Source organism: Phaenicophaeus curvirostris, chromosome 4 (genome assembly GCF_032191515.1).
Source record: "Phaenicophaeus curvirostris isolate KB17595 chromosome 4, BPBGC_Pcur_1.0, whole genome shotgun sequence".
NCBI classification, from domain to species: Eukaryota; Metazoa; Chordata; class Aves; order Cuculiformes; family Cuculidae; genus Phaenicophaeus; species Phaenicophaeus curvirostris.
In genome coordinates this window covers 78,221,770-78,245,444 of record NC_091395.1, presented here as the reverse complement: position 1 = coordinate 78,245,444, position 23,675 = coordinate 78,221,770, and the positions used below count along the sequence as shown (strand labels likewise).

Below are 23,675 nucleotides of genomic sequence, written 5' to 3'. Positions count from 1 at the left end.
GGCTTGGATCAGCCATGGGGTGGCCAGCAGGAGCAGGAAGTGACTGTGACCCTAGATTTGGAGCTGGTGAAGACACACCTCAAATCCTGGGTTCAGTTCTGGGCCCCTCACTCCCAAGAAAGACCTGGAGGGGCTGGAGCTGGTCTGGAGAAGGGGATGGGAAGGGTCTGGAGACCAGGAGTTGTGGGAGCGGCTGAGGGGCATGGGGCTGCTGAGCCTGGAGATGAGGAGTTGAGGGGAGAGCTCATCGCTCTGCTCAGCTCCTGGAAAGGAGGCTGGATTGAGGTGGGTGTTGGTCTCTTCTCCTAAGTAACAAGTGATAGGACAGGAGGAAATGGCCTCAAGTTGCACAGAGGAGGGTTAGGTTGGATGTTAGGGAAGTGGATCCACCATTCCTGGAGGGATTCAAAGAACGTGTAGGTGTGGCGCTTCAGGACCTGGTTTAGTCGGCACGGTGGGGTTGCCTTGATGGTTGGACTGAATGATCTTAGAGGTCTTTTCCAACCTCAACGATTCAATGATTCTCTGCAAAAGGCAGAGGGAGCTCTTCTATGTCCCAGGCCATTAACATGTACCCAACTATCACTAAAATAATTCAAATACGACACTTTTCCGTTAAGGAAACCTTAATTTTCAACCAAGGAACACGAGAGCACTCGATATTTCTCTCTCCACTACTCAATGTTGCTAAGGAGATGAAGGTAACCCAGTTAGGAGACTCACCAGGCTTCACGTGTCTTTCTCTCCATACAGGGAAAGCTGCAGATGTGGGTGGACCTGTTTCCGAAATCTTTGGGTCAACCTGGCCCCCCGTTCAACATCACGCCACGCAAAGCCAAGAGGTGACTTGGTTTTGAACTCTTCTTTTTCATCTCTTTACTTTTGTTTGTGGGGGGAGAGGAGAAGAGCTGGAGATATCGGATGGGGAGGGAGTCACCCACACAGCTAAGAAACATCTCAGTGGACTTATCTTCAAAGAGAGATGACTTGTCTTAGCTTCTTCATCTGAATAGCTGAGTAGCTTGACCAGGATGTTCAGGTGGGCTCCAGACCAAGACTGCGTTCAGTTTTGGGCCCCTCCTTTCGAGAAGGACATTGAGGAGCTGGAGCGTGTCCAGAGCAGGTCAACAAAGCTGGGGAAGGGTCTGCAGAACAAGGGTTATGAGGAGCATCTCAGGGATCTGGTGTTGTTTAGCCTGGAGAAGAGGAGGCTGAGGGGAGACCTCATCATTGTCTACAACTACCTGAAAGGAGGGTGGAGTGAGGTGGGTGTTGGGCTCTTCTCCCCAGTGTCAGGTGATAGGACGAGAGGGAGTGGACTCAAGTTGCCCCAGTGCAGGTTCCGATTGGACATCAGGAAAAATTTCTTCATGGAAAGGGTTCTGAGGCCCTGGCAGAGGCTGCCCAGGGAGGTGGTGGAGTCCCCATCCCTGGAGGGGTTTAAAAGCTGGGCAGATGAGGTTCTCAGGGCTCTGGTTTGGTAGTGGACAGGGATGGTTGGACTCAATGATCTCAAAGGTCTTTTCCAACCAAACGATTCTATGATTCTAAGATCATGTTGGTTTTGCTCCTGGGGTCATCCAGGTTCTTCTTGCGCTGCATCATCTGGAACACCAAGGACGTCATCCTGGATGACCTCAGCATCACTGGGGAGAAGATGAGCGACATCTACGTCAAAGGGTAAGCCCTCCTGCTTCTGTGTCTTCTGAATACCATAGCCTGAAGGTGTGAGAGCAGCAGTGAAGGAGTTAACATGAGGCTTGCATCAACATTGCTGCATGCTGGGGACTCCAGAGCTGGACCCAGGACTCCAGGTGGGTCTCCCAGAGTGGAGCAGAGGGGCAGGATCCCCTCCCTGGCCCTGGTGGCCACACGGCTCTGGATGGAGCCCAGGACACGGGGGGTTTCTGGGCTGTGAGTGCATGTTGGTGGCTCCTGTTGAGCTTCTCCTCCCTCAACGCACCAAGTCCTTCTCCTCAGGGGTGCTCCTAATCCATTCTCCACCCAGCCTGGATTGAAACCATGGATTGCCCCAATCCAGGTGTAGGATCTTGCCCTTGTCCTGGTGGAACCACATGAGGTTCCCACAGCCGCAATTCTCCAGCTTCGTGTCCCTCTGGATGCCATCCCGTCCTTCTGGTGTGACAACCGGCATGTTCCATGTGCACCACTTGCCTTGCTTGTGGAGCTGCTTTTGTTGGAAATCCCTTTTTTGCCTTGAAACACCCAAAAATGTGGCAACTGGCAGCAAGTCCTTTGTCCAATTCAGTTTTATCTGTGTAAAATGAATCATAGAATCACCAGGTTGGGAAACACCTCCTGGATCATCAAGTCCAACCATTCCAATCGAGTCCAACCCTTGCAATTCCAGCCAAGGGACTTGACTTCTTTTGTGCGTTCTTGGGATTTATGGACAGGAAGATTTGGAAACAGACTGTAAATCCCTTTTTTACAACCCCAATTTTCCTCCTGTAAATCCCGAACGCGCCCTGCTTGCCTGGGATTCCCATCAAGAGCGTTGGTATCAGCTTCAGCTTAAGCTGCTCTGGGCACTTCAGGGCTCGGAAATAGCAACGCTTTGGGGGTGTTACTGGGAAAACCAGAGCATCCAGTGCTTGTTGACATCCTTCTCCTGGCTTTTAGCATCCCCAGTGGCCAAGCAGATCCAGGAGAGCTGTAAATGAGTTAAATTCTTGGCCAATTTCATTGTCTTCCCCTCTAAATGGCTGCGTCGTTAGCGTTGCTGGACAAAGTGTGAATAATCCTTTTGGGAAGTGAGGCCATGGAGCTTCTTGTGCTTCAGCATCTGCCGTGTAGATGGGATCTAGTGGGCAAAGTGATCTTCACGGTGACGTTCATGGTGCTGCTTTGGTGGGGATCATTTCTTCAATCTGAGCAGGGGCTGGAGCCAGCTTGAGGGTGAACTCAATGGCTAAGGAGGTTTCACCTAGGGCTTTTGTAGAATCATGGAATAGCTTGGGTTGGAAGGGACCTCAAAGTCCACCCATTTCCACAGCTCTCACATCATGGGCAGGGACACCTCCCACTGGATCAGGGGCTCCAAGCCCCATCCAACCCCCTCCAGGGATGGGGCAGCCACCACTGCTCTGGGAAGCCTGGGCCAGGGCCTCCCCACCCTCACAGGAGAACATTTCTCCCTAAGATCTCATCTCAATCTCCCCTCTTGCAGCTCAAAATCATTCCCCTCATCCTGTCCCTGCGCTCCCTGATCCAGAGCCCCTCCCCAGCTTTCCTGGAGCCCCTTTCTCTACTGGAAGCTGCTCTAAGGTCTCCCCAGAGCCTTCTCTTCTCCGGGATGAACAACTCCAACTCTCTCAGCCTCCTACAGGAGGTTCTCCAGCCCTCACATCATCTCCATGGCCTCCTCTGGACTCGCTCCCACAGCTCCATGTCCTCCCTGTGCTGAGGACTCCAGAGCTGGACCCAGGACTCCAGGTGGGTCTCCCAGAGCGGAGCAGAGGGGCAGGATCCCCTCCCTGGCCCTGGTGGCCACGCGGCTCTGGATGCAGCCCAGGACACGGGTGGATGAACTCTAGTAGACCTTCCTTCCCTGTCTCCCACAACAAATGTGGGATGGGCTATGTGCTCCTCTCACGCCCCGGAGAAGAAGGAATCATTTGTACAGCCGAACAAAAAAACCTTATTGTTAATTTAAACGGAAAACAATCAAGCGAGATAATTGTTTTCATTAGAGATTCCCTCTGGACCTTCTGGCTCTGCACCAGAAGGTCTCAAAACACACAAATTGATGTGCTTATTGTTTTGTTTTCTTTCGTTGATTGCTGAAGGCTGAAAAATGTTGGAAAAAGGGCAGAAGGAAAACTCCACAGTTGTAAAACTCACAGCTGTGAAGAAGTTGTTATTAAGTTGTTACAGCAAGTTTTCACTTTGCTCCGTGACTAGTTGTGGAGTGACCAAGGGAAGATCTTTCAGACCAGGAGGGCAACGGTGCTACGAGGAGCTGAGTCCAAAAAGGGTGGCTGAGGACCACTCTGGGTCTAGGATTTTCCTGGGGAAGGACTTCTTGGCCATTTAGGGCTTGATCCGAAGAAGTGGGACCAGCAGGGCTGGGGAGGGGATCCTGCCCCTCTGCTCCGCTCTGGGAGACCCACCTGGAGTCCTGGGTCCAGCTCTGGAGTCCTCAGCACAGGGAGGACATGGAGATATTGGAGTGAGTGCAGAGGAGGCCATGGGGATGATGTGAGGGCTGGAGAACCTCCTGTACGAGACCTGGCTGAGAGAGTTGGGGTTGTTCATCCTGGAGAAGAGAAGGCTCCAGGGAGACATTGGAGGAGCTTCCATTGCAGAACGGGGCTCCAGGAAAGCTGGGGAGGGGCTCTGGATCAGGGAGGGCAGGGACAGGATGAGGGGAATGATTTTGAGCTGAAAGAGAGGAGATTGAGGTGAGATCTTATGGAGAAATTTTCTCCTGTGAGGGTGAGGAGACTCTGGCCCAGGTTGCCCAGAGCAGTAGTGGCTGCCCCATCCCTGGAGGTGTTGAAGGCCAGGTTGGATGGGGCTTGGAGCCCCTAATCCAGAGGGAGGTGTCCCTGCCCATGGCAGAGTGTGGAAGTGGATGGGCTTTGAGGTCCCTTCCAACACAAACCATTCTATGATTTAGGATTTTCAAATAATAACCTTTGAGGAACTGAGAGCGGAGGGGGGACATGGCTCTTTGGTCCTCCAGCATGGTTGCCTCATCAACAGGACTAGTTTTAGGGGCTAAGGACAGGGTCAGTTTGTTTGAGGTGGCTGCCAAGGGGGAAGAGCTCTCCCCATGGCTCTTAGAACCTAGTGGATCCTCATGGATGGGTAAGTGATTTTGAGCCAGAGCTTAAGGAGATGTTGAGTCTTTAAAATGTCCTTAGAACTCCGGGAAGGGAGAAAAAGAGGTTGCAGAGCTTCTCAGGCTGCTGCCACCGGCATTGATTCATTTCCCAAGACTGCAGGAACTGTCACGTTCCCTCTCAAGTCTTCTACAGGTTGGAGGTTACCCCTACAAGCAGCAACCCAAGGCATCCACAGGGGTGAGAGACATTTCATGGCCTTCTCATGGCCTCTGTGACATTGAGGGAACTCCGAAATCCTTGTTGTGTTCCTAGTTTTTCATGCAGCGCGTTTGCATTTTGCAGCTGGCTGGTGGGCCACGAGGAGAACAAACAGAAGACGGATGTGCACTACAGGTCCATGGGAGGAGAGGGCAACTTCAACTGGAGATTCATCTTCCCTTTTGACTATCTCCCAGCTGAGCAGATGTGTTACATTTCCAAAAAGGTGAGTGTCCCTGGACAGATGTTTCTGTCTTCTCATCTTAACTGGGGTGTGAATCGTGCTCCCTGGTCCAAGAGCTGCGGTACAAGTGGACCTGTGCAAGGGCTTTGAAAGGTGAAGTCGTGGACACACGGGGAAATTGGTGTAAAAAAATCCACATTTATGGGGTCAGAGTTCGAGGTGGCTTTGTACAAAGTGTCTGGAGAGAATCCACCCACCATGAAAGCGTCATCTGGGCTGGAGGCAGCTGAATATTCATGCAGAGGTGTCAAAGGGCTCTCCAGGTTGCATGGAATTTCCGAGATCATAGAAACATAGAATCATAGAATCACTAGGTTGGAAAAGTTGGATCATCGAGTCCAACCTTTCCCGTGCCTATTCAACAGCAGGGTTGCTCCAAAGATGGCATTTCCATGGGCTTTGTTAGGTATGGACCTCTGGTTCTCCTCGTGTAGGGAAACCTGTGCTGAGATCATAGAATCGGGGAATGGATTGGGTTGGAAGGGACCTCAAAGCCCACCCAGTTCCAACCCCCCTGCCATGGGCAGGGACACCTCCCACTGGATCAGGGCTTCCAAGCTCCATCCAACGTGGCCTTCAACACCTCCAGGGATGGAGCAGCCACAACTTCCCTGGGCAACCTGTTCCAAGGCCTCCCCACCCTCATCATGAAGAAATTCCTGCTTATGTCTAGCCTAAATCTGCCCCTCTCCAGTTTAAACACATGGGCCCTTGTCCTATAACTCGAAGCCTCTGTGAACAGTTCCTCCCTGTCTTTCTTGTAGCCCCTTCAGGTACTGGAAGCTGCTCTAAGGTCTCCTCAGACCCTTCTCTTCTCCAGGTTGAATAGGAATTTGTTTGATAGGAATGGTTGGACTCGGTGATCTGGTGGGTCTCTTCCAACCTGGTGATTCTATGATCCTATGATTCTATGAACGATCCCAACTCTCTCAGCCTGGCCTCATATGCCAGATCTCAACCTTCCCCCCTCTCCAATTTGAAGCCATCCCCCCTCATCCTATGACTCCAACCCCTTGTAAAAAGCCCCTGCCCAGCTTTCCTGGAGGCCCCATCCCTGGAGCCAGACGTTCCCTGCCGAGGAGGCCCAGCTTCCACATGAATTGCTGCCTCGTTAACGGGATTGACAGAATCACAGCCCTGGCCCTTTCACGCTTCGCGTTAAGCGAATCAAAAGTACAGTGGGCACTACGTTCAATTATCCCCCCGCTTTGAAAAAAGCAAAGACCCCCCTGTAAAGCGGTTCCGACCCTCCATCCCACTGTGCCGAGATTGATTCTCCTCCAGCCGCGCGTCTGCCAACGCGGGATCAGAAAATAAACAGCTTGTAAAAACCCCCCTCTGGAAAGGCACAAAAAATAATGAATGAAAAAGCCAGGCTTTGTGTTTGAGGGACAAATTCCGCTCGGGCGATTTGTTTTGATCTCGCCATGTGCTGTTTGAACTCCGGGTTCATTACCCAAGCTGTAAAAAAAAAAAAAGAAAAAAAAAACCAACCCCCTAAACTTGAAACGCTGGTGATAGAAAAAGGAATTTAAATCAAACCGCTCCGACGGCAAGTTCGGAGCTGCGAAAAGCCACCTGCATCCAGCCTGGCTGGTGTCCACCCTCGGAGTAGAGTAGCTCATGGTTTGCTTGCCTTCGTTTGCTCCCCTTGCCTCCTCCGGGCTGGAGATCTCTTTGGAATCGTGGGATGGACCTCTGGGATCCAGGAATCCTGCAGTCCTGGAATCATGGAATCCTGCAACGCAGGAATCCTTGATTCCAGGAATCCTGCCGTCCTAGAATCCTGTAATTATGCAAGCCAGGAATCCTGGAATCCTTGTATCCAAGAGTCCTGCAATCCCAGAATCCAGGAGTCCCAGAGTGCAGGAATCCTTGAATCCAGGAACCCTGGAATCACAGAATCCAGGAACCCTGGAACCACAGAATCCTGGAATCCTCAAAGCAAGGAATCCTTGAGTCCAGGAATCCTGGTATCCAGGAATCCTGCAATCCTTGAATCCAGGAGCCCTTAATCCTGGAATCCTGCAGTGCAGGAATCCTTGAATCCTGCAATCGTGGAATACTGGAATCCAGGAATCCTTCAGTCCTGGAATCCTGCAATCCTTGAATCCAGGAACACAGGAATCCTGGAATATTGGAACCCAACGGTCCTACAGTCCTTGAATCCTGCAGTCCAGGAATCCTGGAATCCTTGAATCCAGGAATCCTGGAATAATGCAGTCCTGCAATCCTGGAATTACAGAGTCCTGGAATCACAGAATTCTGGAATCCAGGAGTCCTAGAATCATAAAATGAGAGAGGAAATGGGCTCAAATCGCACCACGGGAGGTTTCGATTGGATCTTAGGAAACATTTCCTTAATGGAAGAGTTGTCGGGCACTGGGGGAGGTGCTGGAGTCTCCAGCTCTGGAAAGGGTTCAAACCCCCTGTAGATGTGGTGCTTCAGGACATGGTTTAGTTGGTATTGTGTTGGTGGTTGGACTGGATGATCTTCGAGGTCTTTTCCAATGTTAACGATTCTGTGATTCAAGGATACGATGACTTAGAGTTTCCATCTTCTCTCTTTCCCATTCCACTGTCCAAGGATTTGCCCACTCTTAGTCATAGAATCATACCATCACTAGGATGGAAAAGACCTTTAAGATCATTGAGTCCAACCCTACCTGTCCACTGCTGAACCAGCTCCCTGAGCATCTCATCGACCTGGGTTTTAAACCCCTCCAGGGATGGGGACTCCACCACCTCCCTGGGCAGCCTTTGCCATGGCAACGTGTTCCATGACCTTCCCAGGCAAATTTCCATGATCTTCCCAGGCAAAGGACTCCCGTCAAGCAAGATTTGACCCTTTCTAGGTGGCAACTCTGGTACGACACTAACCTGACCCATCCAGCTTTGGCCTCGTGAGTGGAAAAATGTTGTAAGTGTGGTTTGGTCGGTGACGACACTTTCCTCCTCAGAGCCCTGGGAAGCTGGGGACACGGTGGAGCGAGAAAGGGCAGGTTGAGGAAGAAGGAACTCAATGTTGAGCGACGTTTATGGGTCCATTTCAAAGCAGTGTGAAATTTGCCTCCGCGATTAAATCGAGCTCTGAAAGTTCGCTATAAAAACAAGCTAGAAAATTTATTTCCTAGCTTTTTGCAAGACCTGGGAAGGGAAAAAGGGCTTGAATTATTGCTCAGGGGTTTGTTTTGCAGTGTTGGGGGTGGAGGGGGGAAAGAAAGGAGGCCGGTGAATATTTTACGGTCGTGAATAATGCAGCAGGGGAGGCAGGATGAAAAAAAATAAGCTCCTATCGCTTGGGAAGTGTTGACAGGGCTGCATTTCTTCTGGGTTGCTTGTGGAATGGAATACGAAGTAAGGAGCAGCTCGAGGAGGCCCCAGCGTGTTTGCATCCAAGCAAACCTGGCTCGTTACCGCACGTGGATAGAGTCCTTTGGTTGGAAAAGACCTTTGAGATTGAATCCAACCATCCCTGCCCACCACTAAACCATAAGAGACCAACACCCACCTTGCTCCAACCTCCTATCAAGGAGCTGCACAAAGCAACGAGGTTTCCCCTCAGCCTCCTCTTCTCCAGGCTAAACAGTGCCAGGACCCTCAGCAGGTCTTCATAACCCTTGTTCTCCAGCCCCTTCCCCAGCTCTCTTGCCCTCCTCTGGATGTGCTCCAGCCCCTCAATGTCTTTCTTGGAGTGAGGGGCCCAAAACCGAACCCAGGATTCAAGTTGTGGCCTCACCAGAGCCAAATATAGGGACACGATCGCTTCCTACACCTGCTGGCCACACCAATTTTGATTCAAGCCAGGATGCAGTTGGCTTTCTTCTACAGTCGTGGGCTGGGTCCTCTTCCAATGGCCTTTGTTGTCTTTGCAAAGCAGAATATTTTGTGTTCTGGCATCGGTGCTTCATTTTCTTGTTGACACCTAACACCGATGTCTGGTAGCAGAAGGAGTATGAAGACGACAGCCACGTTCCTCTCTCTGGTTTCTGCCAACGTCATGGCATGACACAGATTTAAAGTTGCCAACCGAGCTCCCATCCTCATTATATTCATCTCCTGGAATTTCTTTTATGCCACACTTACTTAGGAAGAAACCAGCCAAGTCTTGGAAGCTCCAACCTAGTGGTTTATTTCCAGGTCCCTTCAAGCCCCAGGAGTTTTGAACTCAGATATTGAGATGCTCTTGAAATTCTACCCGGAGTGTTCATTTAGGAAGATGACATTTGCTTAGACATTCCCTGTCGAGCTTTTTTTCTGCCCTAGAGGGCATCTCAAATTCGGATTTGGCAGCTGCATTCGGCGACCGCTGTAACTGGCACTAGAAGCTGAACATTTCAAACCCAATTTCATGCATTTTCCACCTCTGCAGCGCCTGCGAGACGCGGGAGCCCAGTGCCTCCCCGACCGGGTGCCCAGGGAAACGTGAGCCACATCCAGAATCTCTTGGACCACAAGATCTGGGGATCTAAACTTGGCAGCAGAATGTTGTGTTCATCTGGGCCCTGGACCTGCCTTCTCCTCTATAGAAGTCAAAGAATGCTTTGGCTTAGAAGGGACCTTTGCAGATCATCCAGTCCAACCCCCCTGCAGAAGCAGGGACGTCTTTAACTCGGTCAGGTCGCTCAGAGCTCCATCCAACCTGGCCTTGAACATCTCCAGGGATGGGGCCTCCACTGCTTCCCTGGGCAACCTGGGCCAGGGCCTCCTCACTCTCACAGGAGAAAAAAAATCTGCATTATAGGCAGTCTAAACCTCCCTTTCCTTGGTTTAAAATGATGACTCCTTGTCCTGTCACAACATGCCTTGCTAAAAAGTCTGTCTCCAGCTTTCCTGGAGCCACTTTCCCTACTGGAAGCTGCTCTAAGCTCTCCCCAGAGCCTTCTCTTCTCCAGGATGAACAATCCCAACTCTCTCAGCCTCCTACGGGAGGTTCTCCAGCCCTCACATCATCTCCGTGGCCTCCTCTGGCCTCGCTCCACCAGCTCCATGTCCTCCCTGTGCTGAGGACTCCAGAGCTGGACCCAGGACTCCAGGTGGGTCTCCCAGAGCGCAGCAGAGGGGCAGGATCCCCTCCCTGGCCCTGGTGGCCACGCGGCTCTGGATGCAGCCCAGGACACGGGGGGTTTCTGGGCTGTGAGCTCACGTTGGTGGCTCCTGTTGAGCTTCTCCTCCCCCAGCACCCCCAGACTAGGGCAGTGGTGGAATCTTCATCCCTGGAGGGGTTGAAAAACCATGTAGATATGGCACTTGAGGAATAGGTTTAGTAGTCACGATGGTGTAGGGCTCATGGTTGGTACTGGATGAGCTTGGATGTTTTTTTTAACCTTGACAATTCTATGATTCGATCAAGAGGTGCCCAGAGGACATGGTTCATCCTCCCCCAAGCTGAACGTAGATGAGGGTGTCTGAAGTCCCCCAGCAAGGGGCAATGAGAAGGAACCCATAGTGTCTTGGTGTGGTTCACACCACGTGGGACGGCTCTTCTGCCCCCTCACCGACCCCAGAAGAACCTTTCCAACCCACAGTGGGGTCACCTGGCTGCCACCTCCTTTAGCTGTGGGTCCACGGTTTCTCCTCTGGATGAGTAACAACCCTCCGCCGTGCAGAACCCAACCAACATCTGGGGAAGGGAAGAATCGCAATAAACTCTTCCCTTTTTTAGCAGTTTTCATTTAAAATGATTTATGAACTGGGGAAACAAACTGGTTTCAGTGGGATTTAGGTGCCCGCACTCTCCCTGCTTGAATATTTATGTTCACGTGGAGCGTGACACCTTCTTTTCCCCCCGCCTCTCCCTTTTAATATCGCACGATAGAATGAATCAGGGTCTTGTAGCCAGCGCGGTGAATTTATGGCGCTACAGAGGTGTCAGGAATAATGCTGAAGTTTCCTGCTTTTAATTAAATCTGCTCCGTTTATGATGCTGCCCCGTGGCAGGAGGCATTGCCCGCTGGACGCACCTCTGTCAGAAGACACCGGTTGTGACTCTACCTCCTCTTTGCAAGCGTTGGTTGGAGCCAGAAATAACAAGAGCTTGGCTTTTTGACTACCTCTGCCTCTCTTCTTCTGTCCAAAGGCTTCTTGGTCTGGATTTTCAGGCATCTTGAGGCACCACAAAAGTGGTGTTAGATCCCTGTTGGATCTTGGTAGGAGGAAGGACAAGAAGATGATGATGCGAGGGTCGGAGAACCTCCCACAGGAGACCAGGCTGAGAGAGTTGGGGTTGTTCAGCCTGGAGAAGAGGAAGCTCTAGGGAGACTTAGAGCAGCTTCCAGTAGGGAAAGGGGCTCCAGGGAAGAAGCTGGGGAGGGGCTTTCGATCGGGGAGTGCAGAGATAGGTTGAGGGAAACAGTTCTGAGCTGAAAGAGGGAAGATTGAGATGAGATCTTAGGGAGAAATGTTCTCCTGTGAGGGTGGGGACACCTCCAACTGGATCAGGTTGCTCAAAGTCTCATCCATCCTGGTCTTGAACACCTCCAGGGATGGGACAGCTAAAGGAAAAGGGTGTATTTGAATTACCCACCATACGTGCTAATTTAAGGGCTATTCCATCAATTTTTCCATCAATTAAGAGGAAGGTCATGTTTGACGGTGCTGGTGCTCAACACTCATTGCTCTCTTCACCTTGGAGAGTCACCCTCATCTAGATCATGAGAATATAATGCTCTTAGTAAGGTGGGGGTTGGTCTCTTTTCCCAAGTAACAAGCATTAGGACAAGAGGAAACAGCCTCAAGTTGCATCACCAGAGGTTTAGACTGAGTACTGGGGAAAATTACTTCACCAAAAGGGTTGTCAAGCATTGGAAGAGACTCCCCAGGGCAGCGGTGGAGTCCCCATCCCTGGAGAGGTTCCAAAACCATGTCGAGATGTTACCTTGGGATACGGTTAAGCAGGAATAGTGGGCTTGGGAGTACAGTTGGACTTAGTCTTAGAGGTCTTTTCCAACCTTAATAATTCTATGTTGGCTAAAATGCTAGTAAATCAAGGCACTAATTGATACCAACCCAACTTCCAGAAGCATCTTGGGTTTCCCACTGAGCATCGTTGTCCAAGAACTGTCCAGAGCCAGTGTTTTCCTCACATGGCTCTGGCCCTACAGAACTGGAGCAGGACACACCGAGGATATTCTGTTCCAGGACTTCCACTGCTGTGAGATGAGAGTTGTGAGGCTGCTCTGTTCAATTCTACTAACGAGCCTTTAATTTCTTCCTCGGTTTCTTTTCCGGTGTGATTTTAGGAGCACTTCTGGAGCTTGGACAAGACAGAAAATAAGATTCCACCACAGCTTATCTTCCAGATCTGGGACAATGACAAGTTCTCTTTCGATGACTATTTGGGTAAGTCGGGATCTGAAGGTTTATGTCTCCATTCCAGCTGATGCAAATAGGAAGGAAAAAGATTATGGAATCCTCTCAGGATGTGAAGAACATGTCCCAAGACCAGTTGAAGGCACTGAACAGGAGTCAGTGTCAGCCTGAGTTCAGGACTGACCATACGTGGTTGGCATCAGATTTCCAGTCCCAGCCTGCAGCAGCCTGGTCCTGGTCTGATGTAGCGCTGAAAGCATCATCCAATCCCACAGGGCCACCACCTTCCAGAAAGGCCCCAGTTCTCCATGGCTCAGCTGAGTCTGTGCTGGCACAGATTGCCCGGGGAAGTTGTGGAGGCCCCAACCCCAACTGCACCACTAAACCGTGGCCCTAAGCTCCCTGTGCACCACATCTTCAGGTTTTTTGAACACCTCTAGGGTGGATGACTCCACCACCTCTCTGGGAAGGCTCTCCCAGTGCTTGACAACCCTTTCAGTGAAGGAATTTTTCCTAATATCCAATCTAAACCTCCCCTGGCACAACTTGAGGCCATTTCCTCTTGTTCAATCACTTGTTACTTGGTTGAAGAGAACAACACCCATCTCACTCCAACCTCCTTTCAGGCAGTTGTAGACAGTGATAAGGTCTCCCCTCAGCCTCTTCTTATCCAGGATAAACAACCCCAGGTCCTTCAACTGCTCCACAAATCCTCTGTGCTCCAGACCCTTCCCCAGCTTGGTTGTTGGACCTGTTACACCAAGATGCCTTCCAAGTAATGTTCCTTCTTTCAGGCTCCATTCAGATGGATCTCAACAGGATGCCCAAACCTGCCAAGACTGCTGAGAAATGCTCCTTAGAGCTAGTAGATGAGACCTTGGCTTCGAGTCGCTTTGTGTCGCTCTTTGAGCAGAAAACTGTCAAGGGGTGGTGGCCCTGTGTTGCTGAGCAGGATCAGAAGAAGATCTTGGCGGTAAGATGTCCTCTTCATGTCTTCTCTTGGGGTTCTCACTCAAAGCGTGTTCATAATGTGGTTGTGTTGTGACAAGCGCCAGGGCAAAGGTTCAGCCATCAGACTGGTATAGAATCATAGAATGGTTTGAGCTGGAGAGGATCATAGAATCACAGAATCACCAGGTTGGAAAAGACCCCCAGGATCATCAAGTCCAACCATTTCCATCAATCACTAACCCATGTCCCTCAGCACCTCGTCCACCCGGCCCTTAAACCCCTCCAGGGAAGGGGACTCAACCCCCTCCCTGGGCAGCCTCGGACAGGGACCAATCACCCTTTCCATGAAGAATTTTTTCCTGCTGTCCATCCTGACCCTCCCCTGGTGGAGCTTGAGGCCATTCCCTCTCGTCCTGTCCCCTGTCCCTTGGGAGAAGAGCCCAGCTCCCTCCTCTCCACAACCTCCTCTCAGGGAGTTGCAGAGAGCAATGAGGTCTCCCCTCAGCCTCCTCTTCTCCAGGATAAACCCCCCCAGCTCTCTCAGCCACTCCTCCTCTTCTCCAGCCCCCTCCCCAGCTTCGTTGCTCTTCTCTGGACTCGCTCCAGAGCCTCAACATCCTTCTTGAGGTGAGTGGCCCAGAACTTCAAGATCATCCATTCCAGACCATGTGTTTAAATGTAACTGCCTGGGCTCCTCTTCAAGTCTTTGGTGACCGTTCAGTACGGTAATTGAGTCAAGGCGGTGGATGAAGTCCTTCAACAAAAGAACCTCAAGCCAGTTGCCTTCACTTGGGTGTTGGTGACATTTGTGAGGTCCTGAGGTATCTGCTGACAGATGTGGGTGAAGTGCCTGTATGGAATCCACCCTCACTGGGCTCCTCATGGTCCTTGTTGCCAGTGGTTGGGTTAAGCTCAAGATACTTTTTCCATCCCCAATCACAATTTTGCTCCACACATTCATTTGTCACCTTCTTCCCCCACAGGGCAAGTTGGAAATGACCTTGGAAATAGTGGCAGAACAAGAGCACGAAGAGCGGCCAGCTGGCATTGGTCGGGATGAGCCAAATATGAACCCCAAGCTGGAGGACCCCAAGTAAGAGCATCTTGAATGGAAAAGTAACCCCTGGGGGGCTGAGTTCTCAAGGAGCAAATAGAAAATCTGGGTTCCCAGGCTGAGGTCTTGCTGTCTACAATCGGCTTACTCCATGTCGTCTCCGTGTCTGAAGTTCTCATGCTCCCATCGTATGAGCTGGGACAATCCAGGGTGGCTGGGAGGCTGGTAGGAACCACCAAGGAGGACATGGTCTACCTAGGGGGATGTGGGTTTGCAGGGTGAGCTACCAGCTTGCTAGAGCAGGGTGTTCTCATGAGGCTGGGGATCCAGGAGGGTGAAGCTACCATGAAACTCAGAAGTCACCTCAACTTTGTTTGGCTCCAGGCGCCCCGAGACCTCCTTCCTGTGGTTCACTTCTCCATACAAGACCATGAAGTACATCCTGTGGCGGCGGTACAAGTGGGTGGTTGTCCTGGCCATCGTGCTCTTCATTTTGCTGCTCTTCCTGGGAATCTTCATCTACGCCTTCCCGGTATGAGGGATGTGGGAGAGGACAGGGGGGGCTGACCAAGGTCTCAGCTGTTTCCCCAGATCTCCAGGCTCTTTGGTGACAGAGATGGTCACAGTGCATGTGGCTCCAAAGACCCATGTTGGTCGCTGAGGCACAACCTGGTGGACCATGGTGGGACCAAAAGGGAGTCTGTACTTCTGGTCTCTGCTGCAGACTCACCACGAACTGCTCAGATCTTTGCGCTCGTGTTTCAATCCATGTCTGAGGTTCATTGATTGTCTTCAAAGTGGTTGAGCAGCTGATGTTGGAGGTGGTGTAGGGCTGGTGGGACTCTTCTCCTAAGGAACAAGTGATAGGATGAGAGGAAATGGCCTCAAGTCGTGACAGGGGAGGGTTGCATTGGGTATTAAGGACAATGTCTTTACTGAAAGAGTGGTGAAGCACTGGAAGAGGCTGCCCAGGGTTGTGGTGGAGTCCCAGTCCCTGGAGGGGTTCAAAACCCATGTAGATATTTGGCACTTTGGGACATGGATTAACAGGCGCGGTGGGGTGGCTGGATGATCTTATAGGATACGGATTGATGAGAAGCTTGATGTGAGCTGGCAACGTGCACTCGCAGCCCAGGAACCCCCCGTGTCCTGGGCTGCATCCAGAGCCGCGTGGCCACCAGGGCCAGGGAGGGGATCCTGCACCTCTGCTCCGCTCTGGGAGACCCACCTGGAGTCCTGGGTCCAGCTGTGGAGTCCTCAAGATAAGAAGAACATGGAGCTGTTAGAGTGAGTCCAGAGGAGGCCATGGAGATGATCCAAGAGCTGGAGCATTTCTTGTCTGATGCCAGGCTGAGAGAGTTGAGGTTGTTGAGCTTGGAGAAGAGAAGACTGTGGGGAGACCTTAGAGCAGCTTCCAGCAGGGAAAGGGGCTCCAGGAAAGCTGGGGAGGGGCTCTGGATCAGGGAGTGTGGGGACAGGACGAGGGGAAAAGTTTTGAGCTGCAAGAGGGAAGACTGCAGTGAGATCTTAGGGAGAAATGTTCTCCTGTGAGGGTGAGGAGGCCCTGGCCCAGGCTGCCCAGAGCAGTGGTGGCTGCCCCATCCCTGGAGGGGTTCAAGGCCAGGTTGGATGGGGCTTGGAGCCCCTGATCCAGTGGTAGGTGTCCCTGCCCATGGCAGGGGTGGGACTGGCTGGGCTTTGAGGTGGATTCCATGATTCTGTGACTTGTCTAACCTTAATGATTCCGTGGTTCTATGATTCCTTGACAAACCAGAATGGGTCATCAGTGACTTAATGAACTGAGAGGACTTTTCCACCCTTAATCATTCCATGATTCTCTGATTCTATTAAAACCCTGATGAACATGCAGCCTAATTAACGATGCAGGCAGGCTGTGGGGCTGAGCAGTGGCAGAAGACATGCTGGTCTGTACTTTTTAAAGATGCGGGGGAGCTTATCATAAAATCATGAGATGGTTTGGGCTGGAAGGGACCTCAAAGATCATCCAGTTCCACCCCTTGCCATGGGCAGGGACACTTCCCACTAGACCAGGCTGCCCAAGGCCCATCCAACCTGGCCTTGGACACCCCAGCTTTCTTGTAGCCCCTTCAGGTACTGGAAGGTTGCTATAAGGTCTCCTCAGAGCCTTCTCCAGGCTGAGCAACCCCAACTCTCTCAGGCTGTCCTCATATGGGAGGTTCTCCAGCCCTCACATCATCTTTGTAGCCACCTCAGGACCTGTTCCAACAGCTCCATCTCCTTCTGGGGATTCCAGAACTGGAAACAATACTCCAGATGAGGTCTCATGTCATCATGAGGTGTCTGTCTGCCTCATCTCTTTTTATCAAAGCTTGGAGGCTGTTACCAGTGTCTGAAACGAGGAGGAAGGGTTTTCACCTCATTCATCAAGACTGTGGCCTTTTCTTGTCTCACTGGCAAAAGAGAGTCAATTAATAAGGAAGCCCTGGCCTCCGAGTTTGGCTCAGGTTGGAGTTTTGGATCCTCCTCTGTTTCTGAAGCGCTGGAATAATTCACGCTGGCTCTTGGATGCTGGTTCCCCTCCTCCCAGGCTGATAAGAGTAATGACCCCCCTCTCCCTTTCCAGCACGTAACAAATCCTGCTCCTTGTATCTCATTTTTTCTTATTAAGAGAAGAATTCCTTGGTTTCATTTCGAACTTCACGTTGGAGAACGAGGCTGGTTTTGCAGATGGTTTCGTGCACTCATGACCGGACAGCGAGGTGTGGAATTTCTCCTCGCCGTCGTAACAGCTTTCAGATGATTTGAAGCCATGTGTGCTCAGTTGTTCCTGTTGGGAAAAGAGAAAAAGGAGTCATAGAATCAGAGAATCACCAGGTTGGAAAGGACCCATTGGATCATGGAGTCCAACCATTCCCATCAATCACTAACCCATGTCCCTCAGCTCCTCGTCCACCCGTCCCTTAAACCCCTCCAGGGAAGGGGACTCAACCCCCTCCCTGGGCAGCCTCGGACAGGGACCAATCACACTTTCCATGAAAAATTTTTTCCTGCTGTCCATCCTGACCCTCCCCTGGTGGAGCTTGAGGCCATTCCCTCTCGTCCTGCCCCCTATCACTTGGGAGAAGCTCTTCCCATCCTCGTATCCATGGGAAGGGCTGGGGTCCTTCTCCTGCTGGAGAAACCATTCTGGAGGTGCTAAATATGAAGGAGGAAATCATTGGATGGTGGTGATTGCTGCTGCACTGCCTGATCCTGCTGCTTGGAGCAACCATGGAGACTCCCCTTTATGACCAGGAGCAGAACCCAAGCCTCTTTGACCCAGAAAGACAGGCTGAGGGTGGAGGTGGTTCAGCCTGGGGAAGAGAAGGCTGTGGAGAGGCCTCTAGAGCAGCTTCCAGTATGGAAAGAGGCTCCAGGAGAGCTGGGGAGGGTCTCTTGATCAGGGAATGCAGGGTCAGGATGAGTTTGAGATGAGATCTTAGATGTTCTCCTGTGGGGATGGGGAGGCCCTGGCTCAGGCTGCCCAGAGCAGGGGTGGCTGCCCCATCCCTGGAGGGGTTCAAGGCCAGGTTGGATGGGGCTTGGAGCAACCTGATCCAGTGGGAGGTGTCCCTGCCCATGGCAGGGGGTGGAGCTGGATGATCTTAAGGTTCCTTCCATCCCAATCCATTCCATGATCCTATCATTCTAAGAACCCAGTGTTTCCCCGGTGCCGCGAGCGGCTTTGCCTTCGTGCCAGTGGTATCGTAGAAAAACATGGCTGCGAGAAGAAAGAATTCACAAACCATAAATATTGATTTTCACTCATTAGTCCTTGGGATTTTTCCCTGCTTTCCAGCTCAGTGTTTTTATATTTGATTTCGGTTTGGTCAGGTCAATTTTTAGTCACATTTTGAAGCAGTAAGGCCATGTTTCATGGGGTATTTTCTGGCCTTTATGCATTTGGCCGCCTTCCCTTAGATTTTTGAGGTCACTGGGTCTGTATCTGCTCGGAGACTTCATTCCTTTCCCATTTCATCAGGCCCTGGAGCTGGCAGTCGTGCTGGTGGTGGTTTGCTCTGAAGGATGCCCCTGGCATCCTGACCTTTGGCAGGGCTCACCGTTACCTCCCTGATTAAACGAGTGGAAAACCGATCCCTCCTCACTTCTGTTCTGACTTGTGAGCCAGGAGCACATCAGGTCCTGCTTAAAATAAGAACTTTGCTGCTGTATAAATAACCTTATCGCAGAATCATGGAATGGCTTGGGTTGGAAGGGACTTCAAAGCCCAGCCAGTTCCACCCCTGCCATGGGCAGGGACACCTCCCACTGGATCAGGAGCTCCAAGCCCCATCCAACCTGGCCTCGAACCCCTCCAGGGATGGGGCAGCCACCACTGCTCCATCCAACCTGTTCCAGGGCCTCCCCACCCTCACAGTGTGAAGAATTTCTTCCTAATGTCCAATCTAAATCTTTCCCCTTCCAGTTTAAAGCCATTCCCCTCATCCTGTCACTCCAGGCCCATGGAAAAAGTCCCTCCCAGCTTTTCTGGAGCCCCTTTCCCTACTGGAAGCTGCTCTAAGGTCTCCTTGGAGCCTTCTCCAGGCTGAACAACCTCAACTCTCTCAGCCTGGTCTCCTATGGGAGGTTCTCCAGCCCTCACATCATCTCTGTGGCCTCCTCTGGACTCACTCCAACAACTCCTTGTCCTGTGCTGAGGACTCCAGAGCTGGACCCAGGACTCCAGGTGGGTCTCCCAGAGCGGAGCAGAGGGGCAGGATCCCCTCCCTGGCCCTGGTGGCCACGCGGCTCTGGATGCAGCCCAGGACACGGGGGGTTTCTGGGCTGTGAGCTCATGATGTGTCTCCTGTTGAGCTTCTCCTCCCCCAGCTCCCCAAGCCCTTCTCCTCCATCATGTCATCCTCCAGCCTGCACTAATTTGCTGCTACGCCTGCAGCTGGGAGGTCCCATGCTGCACACAGAGAGGTTTGTGTGTGTCCTGCACCTCTCATCCTGGGAAAAGGGGTGGGTGGTGGTTTGGAAACCTCAAGGATGTCCCATTAGGTCTCCTGAAAACAAGCCCAGGGCATTTTCAGCGGCTCATGGTGTAAAAAATGGGATCTTTTTTTATTCATTCCTATTGCCCATGTGCTCGTGAGGTCACACCTTGAATCCTGGGTTCAGTCTTTGGTCTCCCACTCCTAGAAGGACATTGAGGGACTGAAGCGAGTCTGGAGAAGGAAACGGAGCTGGGAAGGGTCTGGAGGCCAGGGGTTCTGGGAACGGCTGAAGGCCCTGGGGTTGTTAAGCCTTGGAGATGTGGAGGCTGAGAGGAGACCTCATCTCTGTCCTCAGGTCCTGGAAAGGAGGTTGGATTGAAGTGGGTGTTGGTCTTTTCTTCCCAGTGACAGGGAATAGGATGAGAGGAAATGACCTCAAACTGCACCAGGGCAGGTTCAGATTGGACATCAGAAAACATTTCTTCATGGAAAGGGTTCTGAGGCCCTGGCAGAGGCTGCCCAGAGAGGTGGTGGAGTCCCTATCCCTGGAGGCATTTAGAAGCTGAGTAGATGAGGTGCTCAGGGATCTGGATTAGTAATGGACAGGAATGGTTGGACTCAGTCTCAAAGGTCTTTTCCAATGAAGCCATTCTCTGATTCTCTGGTCAGGCCCCGGGGGGAGGCGGGAGCGCTCCAGCCTGAGAAATGCAGGCACAAGTCCATAAGAAATCAGTCATTGTTAGCGCAGCTCTTCACAGAGCAACACGTTTGAGTGGCTGAGAGGCCGTTTCCAACTGCAAAACCTCTTGGAAAACTGCACGGTATTGTGAGTTTCCATAAAAAAAAAAAAAAGTCATCTGGTTTTACAAAAATGGAAAAAAAATGATGTTGAAAATGTGATATTCTGAGGTTCTTCATTTTTGGGACTCAGGGTATTCCACTCAGCCTTGGTGTCAGGTTACTCACCGTCGCTTTCTTCGTGGAGTAGTTGTCATTCTGCTCCGTATGAGCTAGGACTCTGGGAACAGCATTCCCTGCCTATTTCCTACATCATTACCTTCGCTGGTCGTTAGTTTAGAACTTGACATCAGAAGGCTCCTTCAACGAGAGACGCAAGTATAATGAGATCCAGTAGCTGGATGTTGACGTTGGAGGAACTGTTCCAGTGGAAATAGGATGCTAATTTTTGAGATGGAGGGTAATGAAGCATTCAGAGAGTTTGCCAAGGGTTGTGGTAAATTCATCGTTGCTGGAGTCGTCCACATACTGAGATTGAACGTCCTTCTACAAGAGGTGCTCTTCCACCCCACATTTCCACCCAGCAGAGCTCATTTCTGACCCACTATGGGGCTTTTTGTTAAGGTCCATTGACTTTGATGGACTTGGTTAGAGTGAGACCTCAACCTGTCTACAGCATCCAGCTCTGGAGTCCTCAGCACAGGACACGGATGTGTTGGATCGAGTCTAGAGGAGGCCATGGAGATGATGCAAGGGCTGGAGAACCTCCCATATGAGGCCAGGCTGGGAGAGCTGGGGTTGTTCAGGAGAAGAGAAGGCTGCAGGGAGACCTTAGAGCAGCTTCCAGTGCTGAAAGGGGCTCCAGGAGAGCTGGGGAGGGGCTCTCGGTCAGAGAGTGCAGCGACAGGACAAGGGGAATGGTTTTGAGATTGAAGAGGGGAGATTGAGATGAGATCTTACCGAGAAATGTTCTCTGGTGAGGCCCTGGCCCGTGTTGCCCAGAGCAGTGGTGGCTGCCCCATCCCTGGAGGTGTTCAAGGCCAGGTTGGATGGGGCTTGGAGCAACTGGATCCAGTGGGAGGTGTCCCTGCCCATGGCAGGGGTTGGAACTGGCTGGGCTTTGAGGTCCCTTCACCTGGAGGTGCTCCAGCCCTCAGATCATCTCCATGACCTTTGACGAGGTGCTAAGGGGCATGGTTTAGTGTTTGATAGGAATGGTTGGACTCGATGATCCGGTGGGTCTCTTCCAACCTGGTTATTCTATGATTCTATGATTCTATGACCTCCTCTGGACCCATCCCAACAACTCCATATCCACCCAGGAGGGATGGACCTTTTGTTTACCTGTCTCTTGAGGTGGGGCTGGGACTTTGACCATTGCCTGCTCGGAATACAGCCCTGTTTCCCGTTCTGTGCCATGTCCACTAATTGCTTTGACCTTGCTCTACCTGCTTCAAACCATTTTTTCTTTCCCTTGTGTTTCCACCCCTCTAGAACTACGCTGCTATGAAACTGGTGAAACCTTTCAACTGAAGCTGCGCTTGAAAACACCTGGAAGGTCCTGTGTCAGCCCGGGGAGCTTGGAAAGAAGCTGTGGCTCTGGCTGGATTGCATCAGGAGATGGAGCTGCTGAAGGGACAACCTCTCTCAAGACATTGGCTGATCCCATTCGCCTTGGAAGCAGCACGTAAAAAAAAAACAACCTGTTTGGAACTATTTCTTCTGATACGTCTTTGTCTGTCGTCTTCTTTTTTTTTTTTGTTGGGGTTAAGCTACTCTGATTTGTAAAGCTGGAATCCCAGTTCAAAACTGAAGAGGGTGAGGGACAGAAGGACCTTTTCTTATGTAGCCTGTGACGCTGCAGCACACGCGACCTAAAAATCTCTCAGGTTCTGAGCACGCTTCTCCTCGCACTCTTAGCAAGCCTCTGTTTTCCCTTTGCTGTGCGACGTATATTGTGTGATTTATGGGTGTATAAAACCCACTGCACAACCCGAAACCCTGGGTTGAGAGCGTTTCCAAAGAGGGATGGGACCTCTTGGAAACCTCTTAGGAACAGAGCTGCAAGCTTAAGCAAGGGCTGGTGGCAATCACTAAACCAAACCTCCTGATGAATTTTGAGCTCAGGAGGGCCTGCAGGGTCTGGCTTGTGTCTTTCAGAGCTTCTTGTCCCTCTGAGCTGCTCTTTCACCTCCACCATCCCACCTTCCTCCCTACCAAACCGGTGGCAGAAAGCAGAGTTGGGCTGAGCCCTATCCTGAGAATAATCCCAGGGGCAAAGTTGTGTCGATGGACTTTGCTTTTCTCCTCTCCTGCAGGATGAGAAGAAATGGCTTCAAATTGCACCAGGGGAGGGTTAGTTTGGACATTAGGAACAATTTCTTTCCTGAAAGAGTGGTGAAGCATTGGAAGAGGCTGCCCAGGGCAATGGTGGAGTCCCCATCCCTGGAGGGCTTCAAAAACCATGTAGATGTGGCACTTTGGGACATGGTGTCGTAGGCACGGTGGGGTTGGGCTGATGGTTGGACTTAATCTTTTCCAACCTTTCCAAAGATTTCATGATTCCATGATTCCCTGACAAACCAGAAGAGGTCACGAGTGGTGGGAGAGCAGGATTCAGTGTCATCCAGCTGTTAAGAACAAGGCAAAGGTCACATCCCTGTATGCAATCCTTCATGCTCCAAGTCTGGATTGCAGGACCAGTTTTGATGCCAAGAAGCCTCTGTGGGACTGTGGTGGGTGAAAGCAGATCAGAAGACACCAACTCCATCACATTTGCTGCTTCAACAGCCCCTTCCATCTCTCTTCCTGACTGTGGACCCTCTGTAGCTTGGTTATATCTCTCCACCAAAGCCAGCCAGGAGGTAGGACCTACAGAAATATCTCCAGTGTCTCCCAGGGGATTGGGGTGGCTGCAAGATGTTTGTATCTCCTGGCTCTGCCTTATCTACAACGACGCAAAACGCACTGTGATTACAAATGAAACGCTCTGAAACCTTCTGCTCCCTGGTGTGTTTTATTGCGTTGACGCAACTACAGCCCCTTCCCTCTTTGGGGAACAGGACGGGGAAGCGGTGGTGGTTGTGTTGGTGGGTTTTCACCTCTCTGAGATGTTGCAGAAGGTGCGATGCTTCTCAATAAGTATGGGAAGGAGAGGACAGCGCAACTTCCTTGATTGCCTAAGGAAGCGGTGGAGTCATCATCCTCGGACGCGTTTCCAAGATGCGTAGATGAGGTGCTCAGGGGTGTGCTTTAGTGGTGACAGGTATGGTTGGACTTGATGATCTCAAAGGTCATTCCCAACCAAATGGTTCTATGAATCGCTCCTGGGTAATGCAGCCACTCGT

At 51.4% G+C, this 23,675-nt stretch overlaps 1 protein-coding gene across 6 annotated transcripts in view; it reads left to right on the top strand.

Moving 5' to 3' along the window:
- Positions 1 to 23,328, top strand: part of DYSF (dysferlin) — a 95,682-nt gene extending 72,354 nt beyond the window's left edge. For all 6 annotated transcript variants that reach the window (XM_069856599.1, XM_069856598.1, XM_069856594.1 and 3 more), the window contains 8 exons: positions 754 to 842; positions 1,585 to 1,680; positions 5,154 to 5,295; positions 12,555 to 12,654; positions 13,419 to 13,597; positions 14,559 to 14,668; positions 15,014 to 15,161; positions 21,823 to 23,328. In XM_069856599.1, coding sequence (XP_069712700.1) covers positions 754 to 842; positions 1,585 to 1,680; positions 5,154 to 5,295; positions 12,555 to 12,654; positions 13,419 to 13,597; positions 14,559 to 14,668; positions 15,014 to 15,161; positions 21,823 to 21,861 — 903 coding nt within the window. In that variant the 3' untranslated portion in view covers positions 21,862 to 23,328. The remainder of the gene's footprint in view (positions 1 to 753; positions 843 to 1,584; positions 1,681 to 5,153; positions 5,296 to 12,554; positions 12,655 to 13,418; positions 13,598 to 14,558; positions 14,669 to 15,013; positions 15,162 to 21,822) is intronic.
- The last annotated feature ends 347 nt before the right edge of the window (positions 23,329 to 23,675 follow it).